General features: G+C 39.6%; 4 protein-coding genes across 5 annotated transcripts; 2 read left to right on the top strand and 2 right to left on the bottom strand.

The window, feature by feature from the left end:
* The first annotated feature begins 795 nt into the window (after window positions 1-795).
* On the top strand, window positions 796-4,601 carry LOC131669673 (protein I'm not dead yet-like). The gene is made up of 9 exons (XM_058944722.1): window positions 796-851; window positions 944-1,070; window positions 1,503-1,883; window positions 1,961-2,013; window positions 2,214-2,526; window positions 2,694-2,836; window positions 2,906-3,000; window positions 3,653-3,936; window positions 4,305-4,601. Exons 1-9 carry the CDS (start codon window positions 796-798, stop codon window positions 4,584-4,586), a joined length of 1,734 nt encoding a protein of 577 aa, XP_058800705.1. The 3' UTR covers window positions 4,587-4,601.
* Window positions 4,601-5,564, bottom strand: LOC131669713 (PAXIP1-associated glutamate-rich protein 1). Its single transcript, XM_058944801.1, has 3 exons — window positions 5,420-5,564; window positions 5,179-5,336; window positions 4,601-5,095 (listed from the first exon to the last, which is right to left on the bottom strand). Exons 1-3 carry the CDS (start codon window positions 5,486-5,488, stop codon window positions 4,867-4,869), a joined length of 456 nt encoding a protein of 151 aa, XP_058800784.1. The 5' UTR covers window positions 5,489-5,564; the 3' UTR covers window positions 4,601-4,866.
* Window positions 5,565-6,114: 550 nt separating this feature from the next.
* On the top strand, window positions 6,115-9,002 carry LOC131669741 (uncharacterized). Of its 2 annotated transcripts, none has more exons than XM_058944848.1 (6): window positions 6,115-6,434; window positions 6,841-7,553; window positions 7,630-7,752; window positions 7,833-7,997; window positions 8,075-8,239; window positions 8,572-9,002. In XM_058944848.1, the coding sequence occupies exons 1-6, from the start codon at window positions 6,395-6,397 to the stop codon at window positions 8,848-8,850; spliced, it is 1,485 nt and encodes a 494-aa protein (XP_058800831.1). In that variant the 5' UTR covers window positions 6,115-6,394; the 3' UTR covers window positions 8,851-9,002. The 2 variants fall into 2 exon arrangements, with proteins under 2 accessions (XP_058800831.1, XP_058800830.1); XM_058944847.1 differs by having other exon boundaries at window positions 6,823-7,553.
* Window positions 9,003-9,776: 774 nt separating this feature from the next.
* Window positions 9,777-13,780, bottom strand: LOC131669742 (interferon-related developmental regulator 2). Its single transcript, XM_058944849.1, has 6 exons — window positions 13,378-13,780; window positions 11,207-11,685; window positions 10,684-10,937; window positions 10,368-10,611; window positions 10,068-10,283; window positions 9,777-9,985 (listed from the first exon to the last, which is right to left on the bottom strand). Exons 1-6 carry the CDS (start codon window positions 13,409-13,411, stop codon window positions 9,899-9,901), a joined length of 1,314 nt encoding a protein of 437 aa, XP_058800832.1. The 5' UTR covers window positions 13,412-13,780; the 3' UTR covers window positions 9,777-9,898.
* Window positions 13,781-14,151: the final 371 nt, after the last annotated feature.

Below are 14,151 nucleotides of genomic sequence, written 5' to 3'. Positions count from 1 at the left end.
AACTTGAGTCTAACGAATCGATACAAAAATAGAGCTAATGGGTGATACGCCAGTTGCGGAGTCAGAGGTCACGGATAAACCCTATCGCGATCGATCAAATATTCAACTGTACGTTTTTTAAATGGACGCCGAACGCGCTCGCGTTTTTCGTGATTCATCGGGCTCCGAAAAGAACGTGCGTGTCGCGGGCTCTCTCGAGGGTCCGCACGTTACCGTTCCGTGCGAGCACGTACGCGGGTCACGCGAATCGCGCAGCCGTATATATCAGTTGCGTGCGCGACGCGCGCGGCGTTATCGCGGGGCACGTCGACTATTCTCGGCCAAGAGGGCTTTCGGAGCCGCGTCCAAATTACATTCGGTCCGCGATAAGAAGAGGGACGGGAGCGTCCCAACGACTCTATAGTTGGAGTTACAATTCCACGAAGGGGGGATATAATTTTTCCAGCGGCCGCGTGCGTGTTCGAGGGCTCGTTTCTCGCCGGAGAGAGAAAGAGAAAGAGAAAACACAACGCTTTCGTGGATCTCGCAGAAGCGCCTTCGCCACGCGCCGGGTCCGTCGACGCGTTTCAGCTTTTCTTTCCACTCCCGCAGCCCGACGAAATTTACGGGCCGCCTCGAATTACGGGCTAATGGCACGGGGGCTAATTTTCGAAAATTAATCGGGCGGACGAACGCTACGTATAAATCACGCCCGGGGCGTCGTTCAACTGTCTCTCAGCGCCACGCGCTCCCTTTTTTTAACCTCAAGCCCGTTTGCTCAGGTCGTCGAGGAAGCGAGCGAGAGAACTGGAATAAATGCTGGTGCTCGTTGATAATGTCATCGACGGCAAACGCAGCAGCACCGTTAGTTCGTACACGGCAAATTGCCGTGGTTGTGTGTCCCTTAAAGGGATTTGGTGGTGCGCGCGAGTGCAATAATTGAAAAAACCGTATACCGTTGCAGAGCGAATTACGACGACAAGTCAATCGCTAAGAAAACAGGTCTTTTCTTCAAGCTCTACTGGAGGGTCATTATCGTGCTGGGATGGCCGTTAATTCTCCTTCCTCTTGTTGTGCTTTACGATGGCCTGGTGAGTTGGAGTCACAGCAAAAACTCGTTAACGAACTTCCTCTTTTATTCTCCGGATATACGCGCTTTCTTCCCCCCCCCCCTCCCTCGTATTCTTTTGCAACGAATAATTATACAAATTTTGATATTATGAGACTTCATTAGTCGCTCGCGATGAAAGTAGCCGATTACAATAAGTCTTTTGTCGGGGGAAGCTTCGATTGTTCGGGAGCTCGAGCACATCCTCTTATCGATACAAGAGTCGCCTCTCCCTTCGAACGAGTTTATTGTTCCTGCACTAATGAGAATCGCAATGCTATCTACGCGGCACGCTGCGAAAAAGCTTCATCAGTACCGGCGTCTGATTGACTTGCAAACTGATAATTGGAGGCGAGAGGGCGTAGCGCGCCTCCGACGAATCTTTCTCAGAGCAAGCAAATCGTGAATTTCAAAGCAGGCGAGATGCGCTTTCGTGGTGGTATTAATGGCGATGTACTGGGTAACGGAGTGTCTGCCGCTGCCGATGACAGCTCTAATGCCGCTCGTGCTGTTCCCATGCCTCGGGATCTTGAGTACCGCGGAGACGTGTCTGTGCTACATGAACGATACGATCATGGTGTTCATCGGCGGCCTGATCCTCGCCATCTCCATCGAGCACTGCAACCTTCACTTGCGCATCGCCCTGGGAGTGATGCGTTTCGTTGGCTGCAGCCACACCAAGCTCCTCGCTGGACTGTTCACCGTCATCAGCTTCCTGTCCATGTGGGTGTCGAACACCGCGTGCACGGCGATGATGGTGCCCATCATATTCGCCATTCTGCGGGAGCTCGAGGAGGTGGTTCTCGGTCGCGAGTCGCCCGGGCACGGTGCCAAGTCTCGCAGTACTAATATACTGCTCGCGATGCTTTCCAGGCAGGTCTGGGCAAAGTGTTCGTTTACAAGGGCGACCCGGAGGATCCGGAAAGGTATGACGCTGTTCGAATTAAGCCACAGCAGAGCGAGGTTCCGCGCGAGGCTGGCGACGCCGGGGAATCGATAGTTATCGGACAATCGAGCGCTCGAGGGAGAACCTTGGTCCCTCCCGCTCGCAATCCCCGCCGGGCGTCCGCCGCAAAGCGCGAGCGAGCATTTGTTTTCCGTTTGTTGTTGTTGTTGCCGAGCGCAGCGAGCGAGAGCCGACCAAAGTGACGAAGGCCTACCTCCTCGGCTCGGCGTACGCGGCGACCTTCGCCGGCACCTCCACCCTCGTCGGCACCGGCACCAATCTCACCTTCAAGGGCGTCTTCGAGAGCACTTTCCCGCGCGCCGAGGGTATTAATTTCGCCCAGTGGATGATGTGGGCTCTGCCGCAGTCGCTCGTTAACGTCTTTATTACTTGGCTTTACATGCTCGTGTTTTACATGGGCCTCGGCAGACCACGTAGCCAAGACGCTCGCGACGCCACTATTGGCCGCGAAGGAGAGGCTATTGCCAACAGAGTGAGATTCTCATCTTTCTTTATCGAGCGAGGCCAATTTCGCATGGAAATCTAACGCGGAGGGCTTTTCTGTCAAATCAACCGGCGATCTTCGTTACCTTCATGGTCGATCGAACGGATTCAAAACGCACGGTCAATTGGCCCTTTCACGCCCGAAATCTCACGCAGTTGATGCAGGAGAAATACAAGGAACTAGGCAAAATGACATTTCACGAGACTGCGGTTTCGGTATTGTTTGCCCTGTGCGCGACCCTCTGGTTTTTTCGACATCCAGGTTTCATGACTGGTTGGGCCGACATACTCAATTCCGTGTAAGATTTCCAGTTTTCATGGAATCCCAGCAACAATTAAAGTCGTTACTGTTCATTCCCTCGTTACAGAGATATTCGAGACTCGACGCCTGTTATGTTTGTGGCTACTCTGATGTTTATTATACCCAAGGAGCCTTCCTTTTTGTATGTATGCAGTAAAGATGGTAAGTCTTTTTTAACTTGTTTGCTGCAATCTAGTGATTGCTGAGCATTGACGTCAATATTTCCATACCAGACTTTAGTAGGATAAATTATTTGAAACAAAAATCTCGGCCAAGATAAAAATCATTTGAAAATACATTATCAAATAAAATAACAAGAAGCTTTCATTAGAAATACAGATTAATTGATGATGTTCTTTTACAAAAAGTGTGCCATGGGAAATATGGTGAATAAATTAACGCAATCCGGGAATCGTAATCGGAATTTTCTTTTTTATATATTTGCAGTACTGAATAAGAATCAATACAGTCGTAAATAATAAATTAGAAACGATGATCGTCACTCCAATAAGATACTCATTTTTTACTTTGAATTTTCATTCCTTAAGCGTCATCGAAACACTTGGTCCGCACTTGCTTAATTTTACAACTTTACAGTATTGCCACAAAAATGAAAAAGATATCGTCATTAGTCTTCAATTGGCCATGTACAAAAATAGAGATTATCAAAAAGATTGACAGAAAGTTGCATGTGACGTATAAGATATTGTACTTTCGAGACTTTTATCAAAACAACGATACTTCTTCAATGACAGAAATCGCACGTACATTACAATAATTCACCCCTTTTTCTCTGCCCGTGCCATTCCTCAAGCCAACAAGAGGCCGACAAAATCCTCGGAAGGCCTAATCACGTGGAAGGTCTTGGAAAGCAAAATGCCATGGAGCTTGATGTTTCTTCTTGGCGGTGGCTTTGCTATTTCCAAAGGTAGCAATTCGTCTTGCCTATCGAAGAACATTGGCGAAGCTTTAACTCCTCTCAAAAATCTCCCGCCATTTCTAATCCTCTGCATCACTTGTCTGTTCACCGGCACCATCACTGAATTCACTTCCAATATTGGCATTGCCAACATCATGCTGCCGGTGATTGCTCAAATGGTAATACTTATGTATAGTAACATTTCACGCACACGCAACGAAATATACACTTACGAAACTACAACTTATTAAGTAGTTGTACATTCATTTCTACAATAGAAATTTATTATCTATTTTATCTTAATATTGAATTCGAAAAAAAATCTCTACTTCAAAAATGACTGTACACTGTATTTATATTTTAGAAAAAAACTTTTTGGCTCGAGAGGGATAATCTTGAACACTGTGTCAAAATAAAAACTTATTTCTTTTTTTAAATCATTCATTCGCAAATTATGACACTGAGATCCTCTTGAGTAAAAAAGTAGCGACTCTTAAAATCATGCAAATAGAACAAAATAATCTGCAATCCTAATTTTTATATCTAGAGCGTGGCGATAAAACTTAATCCCCTGTATGTGATGATTCCATCTACGATGATCTGCTCATACGCGTTTCGTCTGCCAGTGGGTACACCACCGAACGCGATAGTAACAGTGGCAGGTCACTTGTCAACTAAAAGCTTAATTGTGGCTGGTTGTGGTCCAGCGTTGTACAGTTTTGTAGTGGTTGTAGTAATGTTTTCCACTTGGGGTGTCTACACCTACAAGATCGAAGGCTTCCCAGACTGGGCAATGAACGAGCCTACCACTACTGAGTGCCTAACTTAATTATTAAAAGCTTAGAGTAAATAATGCATGTTGTAAGTAAGCTTGGAATAAAGTCTTAATGGATAAGTATTTACAAATATTGCATGGGCTTATATAAACTTGACTAAGAAACTAGATCTTATTGTATAAACAAGATTCATCCTCACAGAGGATAGCCAGCAATACCTTGTACAGATAATTATAGTCTTTGATCTCCATTGTAGACTGTAAGCACTTAGATTCGCTTGTTTACTTTTTCACTCGAGCAGTTTTGCTACTCTTGAGGAACTACACTGTGCTCTCAATTTGCCTGCTTTACTCCTGGAGAATTAGACTTTGTCTTTTTAGGACTGTCACTGATTTCTTGCTGTTCTAACCTACGATGGCGCAACATTGTTGACAACACACCATTGAAACTTGCTGTTTTTTTCTTGGCACTTCCCTTTGGAGTACTTTCTCCACTTCTTCGTACTGGTAGCCTCGGAGATGACATTTCATCCATGAAATCAAAGTCTGATTTCTCCTTTGGTCTGAAAATGACATACAGTTTGAAATAATTTAAAAATTAGATGAATGAAAATGCTAAAGGCTTATCAATAGGCAATGGTTTTACTTGAATTCATTTGGTGTATCCTGCTGGTGGTTATTTACTGTGATAGGAGAAGCTTCTCGTCTGCCTGGACATTTCCATTCCAGTTCTAAAATACGATTGTTGCTCTCTAAACCTTCAATAAGTGAGACTATATCTTCAGCCTTATGTATCCATCCGTTCTATTTTTAAAAAACAAATTTTACAATTATCAACTTGTATCAAAACACTGTGTTCCAAAACAAAACATCACTTTTTGTTTTACCTTCGGATCATTTTCATACTTTTCATCGTCAGAACACTCGACTATCCAATCATGCTCATTTCTTTCCATCTTGTTTTTTTATAATTTTCATTAAAAAAATTAATACAATATTTTTTCCAATTTAATTTAAGTCAAACACATCACATTTTTGAGGTTGTGTCGCAAGTGTGCGCCAACGCCGCTTTGGCGCTTTTTATCAAAAAGAAGTACACCGACTACACATCACAAACACAAAATGTCAAAACACTCAAAATGATTATGCACTTGCATATGAAAGAATATACACGAAAATTATCATTACGAATAATAAAATAAAAGCTAATATAGTTTAATTAATTAGTAATTTTTCAAAGTAATTTATATTTATTAAATGAAAAAAAAAGTTTTTATTATTGACAATTATAAAAATTATAAAAAACTCTTTGGAGAGAAAATGTTTTTCTAAATTTGAAATTCCATTTAATTACTATTGATATAATCCAGACTACACGTTAAAATGGACGTTTGCCAAAATCTATTTCCGTAAATCAATCGTTGAAAAACTATATGAGCCTCAAAGCACATTACATCTATAAATATACATGAAAGTCTACATTATCGACGCTAGTTAGGGTTAGTACACGCTATAGAGCAACATAACCTCAAAAAGGACGTGATAATCTATATTATGTATATTTCACTTCAGTTCCGTCGAGCAGACAGCTTTGATGAGGTTTCGTTAATAGACAAGTCAACAAGGAAAAGAATGCACCTCGAAGTGATAAACGATCGATTGCGTTGCTGCGATGAAAAGTACAAGGCTAGTCATTAAGGTAAAGCCGTACGAAGATGGTTGCGACGTCGGCTCTTTTTCAGAGGCAGTCGTATTTTTAGAAATATTGCACGCATTAAGTATATTCCTTGACGCCGCACCACAGCCGCGAGTCGATTTGTGTCTCAAATGTTAACGGAATCGTGAATCGTCCAACACGGAAAATGAACAAGGGTTGTTGGAAACTCAACGAGGATGAGACAGGTGAGATTCTTTTCATATTTTGTAATGGATATCATTTTCCTCGATTAATCTTTATATACGTCACTCGACCAACATTCAAGCGTTTTCTTTTCATCAATCTCTTCTATAATTAGTCTTGATGCATCCTTTTCCTCGTTTACTATTTTACGTATCAATTTAAAATTTTGAACAAATTTACTGAACATTTATTAATTACTGTAATTTATTTTTTAAGCGTTTCTGCAATGAAGAAGATTAAAGTGTGTCACAAGTATACGTTTTGTCGTCGTTTTTGCATAAAAAAATTCCCTTTCTATGTTTTCAACTTATTTTCACCCACTAGAAGTTGCTATCAATATTTCAAATGAATTAATTGACATTATAATTCTGTAATTGATTAATATTTTAGCATGTTATGTTGACATAGAGGAAGAAACTGAAGATGAGAAAAAAGATGCACCATACAGTGAATGGGATTTGTTACCAGATATACTACTCGAAGAAATTTTTTCTTATTTGACAATAAAGGAACGTTACTATGCTTCTCTCGTCTGTCAAAATTGGTACAGAGCTTTCAAACTTCCATATGTGTGGTCAACATTTACCTTAGCAGATACAACACTTGTCAGAGGAAAGTTTAACTACTACAGTGGCTGGCAGTATGTTTTGGATCACATGAGAACTTCAACATGTTTAAATAAAATTGGACGAAATTTCAAGTGCCTTATTTTTGAGCCAATGATGAGTTTTCAGAATCTTTTTGAATTCATGAATATGATTTCCTGGTACTCTGAGAGACAAAAAATGGATAAATCTATGATCGGTATTGGCACTAATATCAAGCGACTTAAATTTACTTTTCCTTGTGATATGGCTAATCGCAACAGAGACAACTCAGAGAATATGAAATTATTTGGAACTGGAGGAAAACTACTGGAAGCACTCAAAAGACTGATGAGAAATTTAGAAAATATAAAAAGTCTCGAATTGATAGATTTGATGTTAGAGAACAAAGAAGCAATGCATCTGATGGATGATATATGTGCAAATTGTACTCAGACATTGAAGAAATTAGTATTAATTAACACAACTAGACAACCATGTCCTTTGTTGCATGTTGGTGTTTTTTTAAATTTAAAGGTGAGAATTAATAAGTGACAACTGAATTTTGATAATTAAACGATCTATGATTGTTTAATAATGAATGTATTTATAGATTTTGGTTATAAGTCCACAAAACCTTCATGAGGACGTGATCGAACTTTTAGGATATACTCAGTTGCAGCATCTTCATATTCTACAAAATAGATATAGTCCTAAAGACATATTCATTAACTTGGTAAGATTTTAATTCTTTTATGAAAGAGCCTTCTTTATAAATTTTGTATATTGGAGTTTTTGAATTCAATAAATTTTTAGCCTAAAAACGCAGCTTGGAGAAAAATGAAATCCAACAACCCACATTTAAGAGTTCATTTTGAAATTGAAAGTCAAAAGCCATTAGATATAATTTTACCGTTTAATCCAAATCAACCTAATGAAATTCCATGTCAAAGCATAGTTTTAGATAATCCAAATACTCAGGTAAATTTTTAAAAATAAAAAATGTAACCACATCACTTTTATAAACATTATATGACGTTTATATTTTAATCTTTTAGATACCATCATCAATTATTTTGCAACATGCTATACACTTCAATAAGACACTACGTGTTTATGCTTTAAGAGGATTAACGAGATATTATCTACCACGAGTATTTCCAAAAAGGGTTGATGAAGCGATAGTTAAACTCTGCAAGCTGTGTCCAGATCTTCATACATTGGTAGCATTTTGTACATTCTAAAAGCTGTGAAACCAAACTAATTTTTTCTGCACTTTTTGATAACAATTTTATATGCCTACTCTATCACTAACAATCAGTGCCTGTATTGTTTTATGTGCGTGTATGTAAATATGTATATAGCTTAAAGTGCATTAAAGACACTATTTTGAAAGGTGTGGTGTTAAGACTGATTGTAGATGAAAATAATCAACTTTTTTTTCTAACTTCTGTCTTTCATTCTTTTTCCCTCTATAACTACTATAATTTTGTTTTTATTTCTAAATGTATTTCTTGAATTGCAGTTTTGATATATTTAAAAACTTTTTCTACAGATGATTCGCAACAAAATTTCAACGGCGACAATTTTAGAAATCGTATCGATCGCAAAGTCGTTGCGCTTCCTGTATGTACGGCGAAACGTAGTTTTGAAAAAGTGTGACGCCGACTGGTTAAGCATCGTTGACTGGCCGGCAGAACATTACAAATGGATCAAAGATCATTGTAATGATTATGAGAAAACCGAAAGAGAAGTCTCAAGAATATTGGGTTATCGATGGCGAATGTTATCAGAAAAAGAATTTGCTAAGCAAGCAATATCTTTACATGTATAACATTATTTTATAATCTGTCTTTTATGTTTGTACCTTTATAAATATATATATATATACTTATATATATATATACTTATATATATATATATATATATATTACTTGCTGTTACTGCCTTAAGAAATTTTGTAGTTTTGTAGTATTCTATCTGGGCTCAAACTGCTTGTTATTTATTTGTAATTTATTTGTATTTAATACTTTGACAGTATTTTTTTCTATCAAGTTATAGTATTTCATTTGTCATCGAATTCTGATTATTCTGTATTACTATGAGTATCAATAATTTTTATTTTCATGCTCAAATATATTCAAGTGATGTACAAACTTGAATGAAAAATTCCACTGTATGCATAATGATTGTTAAATATATACTAATAATATTTAAATAGAAGTTGTTTGATTAAAAAAACAGGAAAAGGGGATAATACAAAAAGTCAGTTCTTCCGTCTATATTAAGTTTATTACATATGCTTGTTGTAATGGTTTATTGGCTGTTCTTATAGATAAATGCTAGATTTGTGTTAATTCAATAAATACAGGCAGTGCACAAATCAATGTCAATTTCACGATAAAACAAAAACAAAATTTGCTTATTCTGAAGCAAATTAACAAAATTCGTGCGAGTATTTGACGAAAAAGATTTAACCTATCTAATGATCGAAAAAAAACAAACCCGATCAAAAAATTTTTCCTCAATATATGTACAATAAACAATACACAAATACGTGTATGTCAAAATTTTACAAAAGTAGTAAATAGATATTATTATGCTAAATTCTTGAAAGAAACAAAAACTTTGACTGTTCCTCTCCAGAAGCCATGTCCATACAGCGTAAACGAATCCAAATACGTCGTTTAATACCTTTTAACCATTGGATTTCAAAAAGAAAAAGAGACTGACAAGTAAAAAAATAACAAGACGGATATATCTTGCTCAGTATTATAATGAATAAAATTACAATAACGGGCGTACGTGTAACCACCTTGAATTAGTTAATATTCATATAAAATCAAACGAAAATGATAAAATTTTGTTAAATAGCATTCTTTTTAAATAGCTAGGGCAACTGAGCGTTTATCCCGAACTCGATTTCTCTGAATAGTGCGGGCCTTGAACGCCGCTGCATTCATTAGAGTCTAAAATCATAAATAAGCAAAAATTGTTATTATTCTACAAATAATTGATGCTTAAAAGCGATTTTTTTATTATATAACTTACTCTTTCTAATTTGCTAGTTTTCTGAGTTGCAACAGGGCCAATCACGCGGTTGCCAAGGCTGAAAATTTCACGAAGTAATTGATTCTCAGCCAAATGAATATTTATGCCAGGACCAAGTAGTCGACAGCAGGCGTTGTATTGGGTACGTGCGCACCAACCCTCGAGGTATAGTGTTTCTTTGCCGAATCGGATTTGAGTTTCTGGGACAATGTCTTCCTGCAAAATATAACATAATTATTAGCAAAATTTATAAAAGAATCCTAATATTATAACAAGTCAATTGCGATTCGTTATATGTACTTCAATGTAACGTAAGATATCTCGGAAGCTTGCACGTTGCTGCTTCCTGTCCTTTTTAGCTCTGTATTTGTTGGAGTCGGTGGCCAAATCCTTGAGAATCTCGATGAGATCGAGTGCCCATTCCTGCTCGTAGTCGTCGGCGTAGTCGCGCCCGAGCTCAAAAATCACAGCCAAAGCCTCGCCAGCGGATAGACGGACCTCCAAGTGTGGCGACTGAAGTAATTCGCTCAAACGATTCAACGACCTATAACTCAACGAATTTTTACTAATTTGGTAAAACATACGAGAGTCATTTGAAGTAAAAGCTGAAACTCACGGCATGAAATTGCTAGTCTGTCCACTGCCAAGTAGATTGTAAACGTCAACAGGAGACATGATGGTAAGAAGCAAGGTCCACGCAGAGATGGCAGCCGCGTGAAGAGCAGCAACGTCGGCTGTTATCGAGGCTACAGCACCGTTCCCCTTGAGATAAGAGCCAGCGAACACGCTGGATAGCAGGTGGGTGATCTCGATGGTGTCGCTCACGTCGTTACCGGAAAAGAACTGGTTCATACCCAAGGCCCAGCAACACTGCAAATTTTATTAGCGGGTTTAGCCTATTGTTCACACAGTCGCAGTGTGATAAACGTGTTTGTCAATGATCCAAGATTTCAAAAATAAACTGTTGGCCATCTACGTTTGTTAGCCTTAAACTTTCCTTTGGCCACCATGAAAACAACTACAATTTCTTCAAATATACACATTCTATTATCTTCCTCTGAACTTTCTAACTTTGGAGAAATAACATTATAGAACTGACGCTGAAAATCGCATGATCTTCGATAAGAAAACCAACTTACCTCGGCGCGTCCAGCATTGGAAGCAGACGAATCATTAGCGATGAAAGTCAGGGGTGACTTGAGATCCTTACAAACAGCCTCGGCACTATCCAACATGCCCAACTGAACGCAAAGCAAAGTGCTCAGCCTGGCAGCCGACGACTGTTCGTCGCCGCGGCCTTTCTTCAATCCTTTCTCGATAGAGTCTGTGATAGTCATCTTGCGATCCTCCACGAACTCGGGCACATACTTGACCGCGAAAATTTTCTCCACGCCGTGGAAACACGTGACACGCCCCTTCGCACTTTTTTGCGTCAATCCGTCTATAGCTTCCTTCAACTTTTCCTCGAACGCCTCTTGCTGGCTAATCTCGTCGACCTCGTTGTTGTCGTTCACTTCGTCCAGCACGCTGCGCACATCTGATTGGCCGCTCGTTATGCTGCCTGCGTCGTTTAACGAATCGTCGTCCGATCCTACTTCAACGCGTTTGCCACCTTGGCCTGTTGAACAAATTTCATTGTTATGTTATTATTGTTGAATTTGCTGCGTGAAAACCAGTTGTCATTGAAAATAAAGGTGGTATTTTGAGTGACACGTTTGCTTTTGAAACATACTGAGATAAAGAAAATAATAAGAATAACTTTTGCTGATTGCTTTTATGATTATCTTGTGCGAATGAGGAAACTACTTTGAAATATCGGCACTCTAATTTACAATTATTTTTATTATACTAGCCGCTCATCACAAAATGCACTTTTTTAATTCTTCATATGGAAATTTGTACAATAAAATTGGAAGTTTTTTTTTTTTACATAACTGACGAAGATTGCCGATATATGCGGTACACACATGATTTTTTGGTCATAAAAAATATAACTTTGCTCAACGTAATTTTTCCTTTCAAAAGCTGTTGCTCCTTCAATTAAAGTATACCAGTTTTATTTCACTGCGAGATGACTAAAAATTATCTTCTTTTCCTGAACGATTGTTGTGACATATTGGAACGTGGATGGCGCATTAGTCAGCAATTGCGGGATTCCCGAGCACAATTGCAGTCTGCGATCTCACGACAGCACGAAATTTTTTCGCAAAATAAACAATACGCTGTTCGTTATTCGATTCACCGAATATGCACATAGGGACCCGATCAAAAACACCATTGTCAATGGACCACGAGGGTCAAAAAATATTTACGCAGTAAGGCTGTCAGTCGATAAGGCAGTTCAGATTAATACACGCTCGAGTTTTCCCATTGTCCAAAAGCTTTTACGCAACCACGAATACAGATATAATTCCGTCGAGCACGAACACGACTCGTCAGTACTAAAAAATAAAAAGCCCAGTTAACGTTCAATTATCTAATCTAATTGTCCATCCACATTCGTCGCCGCATAAATTTTCGCTCGCTCACCCGCGTAGCCAAACTAAAAAGAAAAGGTCATTATTTTCATTTCGTTGTAATAACGTTTTGCGTGGTATAGCGCAAAAAGCAAGGTGAAGCCGAAGGTTGCCTTCAGTTAATCCGGCACGCGGTGCATAAGTAAAACGTCACGATCCTCTTAGATTTGCCGCAAAAAGCGAAAAATATTTTTTTCATTTTGCAAGCGGCAGGCGAAATGTTTATGTCGAGAAAAAATATAACGAGAGCCGTGCGTGTCTTGACAACAAAGCCAGTTAAACGCTAATTATATAACGCTCTCATTCGTTTCTGCATTAATTAACGTGCACGGCTGCCAATGTTCGGCTGTCTATACGGAATTGCGCAATTCATCAAGCGCGCGACCTTCTGTTATCTCGGGCGAGACTTTCCCTTTCGCGATAAAAAAATGATTTCCTCCTGTAATGGAAGGTCGCATGGTAGGAGGTAAAACGTAGGTATGTGTGTACGCAAGATATGGCCGACAATCGTTTGACAGCTGAACCAGCTGTCGTCCAAGAGATTGAAATAGAATAATTAACATGCTTATATATGATTTATTGTGGTATGGGAGTCACGAGTTATCGATCCACCCGTCGAAGGGCCAAACTCTCCAGCAAAGCAGTAAAGCATGCAAGTCACATGGGCGAAACGCGCGAAAGAAAGAGCGCGCTGGTGTATCGAGCGACGACGACCATGTCGAGACATAGTAGCGAGTGTGGCACGCACGTTTTTTTTCTCGGTCGACATAAAAATAGGCCTGGATCAAACTCACCAGATCGGCCTCGTCGGCCGCCTTTTCCTGGCATCTTGGCACCGTCACACTGTTGCACACGAAGACGAGTAGATTCGGATAGAAGTTGAGAGAGATTGAGAAAGAGATATACAGAGACAGAAACTGAATAAAACTAGAGATGATGGGGGGTCACTTCCTCGATCAAGAGGGTAAATGTCTGGCACTGTTTATTTTCCTTCGTATACTGAATGCACCGTGCTGATAACTTGAGTTTGAGACACGAGTGAAGCTCATTAACATGATGCACACACGAGAGATTAGTCGAGAGACGAGCTTGACCCAGGAAGAATGCTTCCCTTTAACGTATACACCGTCTGAGACAGCCAACAGTGGGCTTTCTCAAAGTGTACTGGCCCGTTGCGGGTTTTCCCTTGCCTTGCACTGAGCTCGCCGAGGACGAACGGCTACCCCCCACCAACGCGTCGCAGATTAAAGTGCGCAAAAATTCTTGGCGCGCTTGCGCCTTAGCAGATATTCCGTTGTAGACCTGTGTTGGTTGGACTTTCCGTTGGTTGATAGGTTAGAACCAATCAACTGTGTTCTAGATTTAATTGCGCGATGTTTAAAATGGACGGTCAAATGAGGTCATGTTCGAGTTTGATTGAATCACAAGTTATCCAATTCATAATTGAATGAAATATTGATCACTTTACTCAAATTAAATCTTTTATATGACATTTTACAAATTTTCTACAATTTCTCTTTTTGTTCATAGTCAATGTCATTAAATTTGCAATTTATGTCATTATTTAT

Source organism: Phymastichus coffea, unplaced genomic scaffold (genome assembly GCF_024137745.1).
Source record: "Phymastichus coffea isolate CEN01 unplaced genomic scaffold, Cenicafe_Pcof_1.1 PCOF00096, whole genome shotgun sequence".
In the NCBI taxonomy this organism is placed as follows: Eukaryota; Metazoa; Arthropoda; class Insecta; order Hymenoptera; family Eulophidae; genus Phymastichus; species Phymastichus coffea.
The sequence above is the reverse complement of the archived record's forward strand: the minus strand, read 5'-3'. Positions and strand labels throughout refer to the sequence as shown.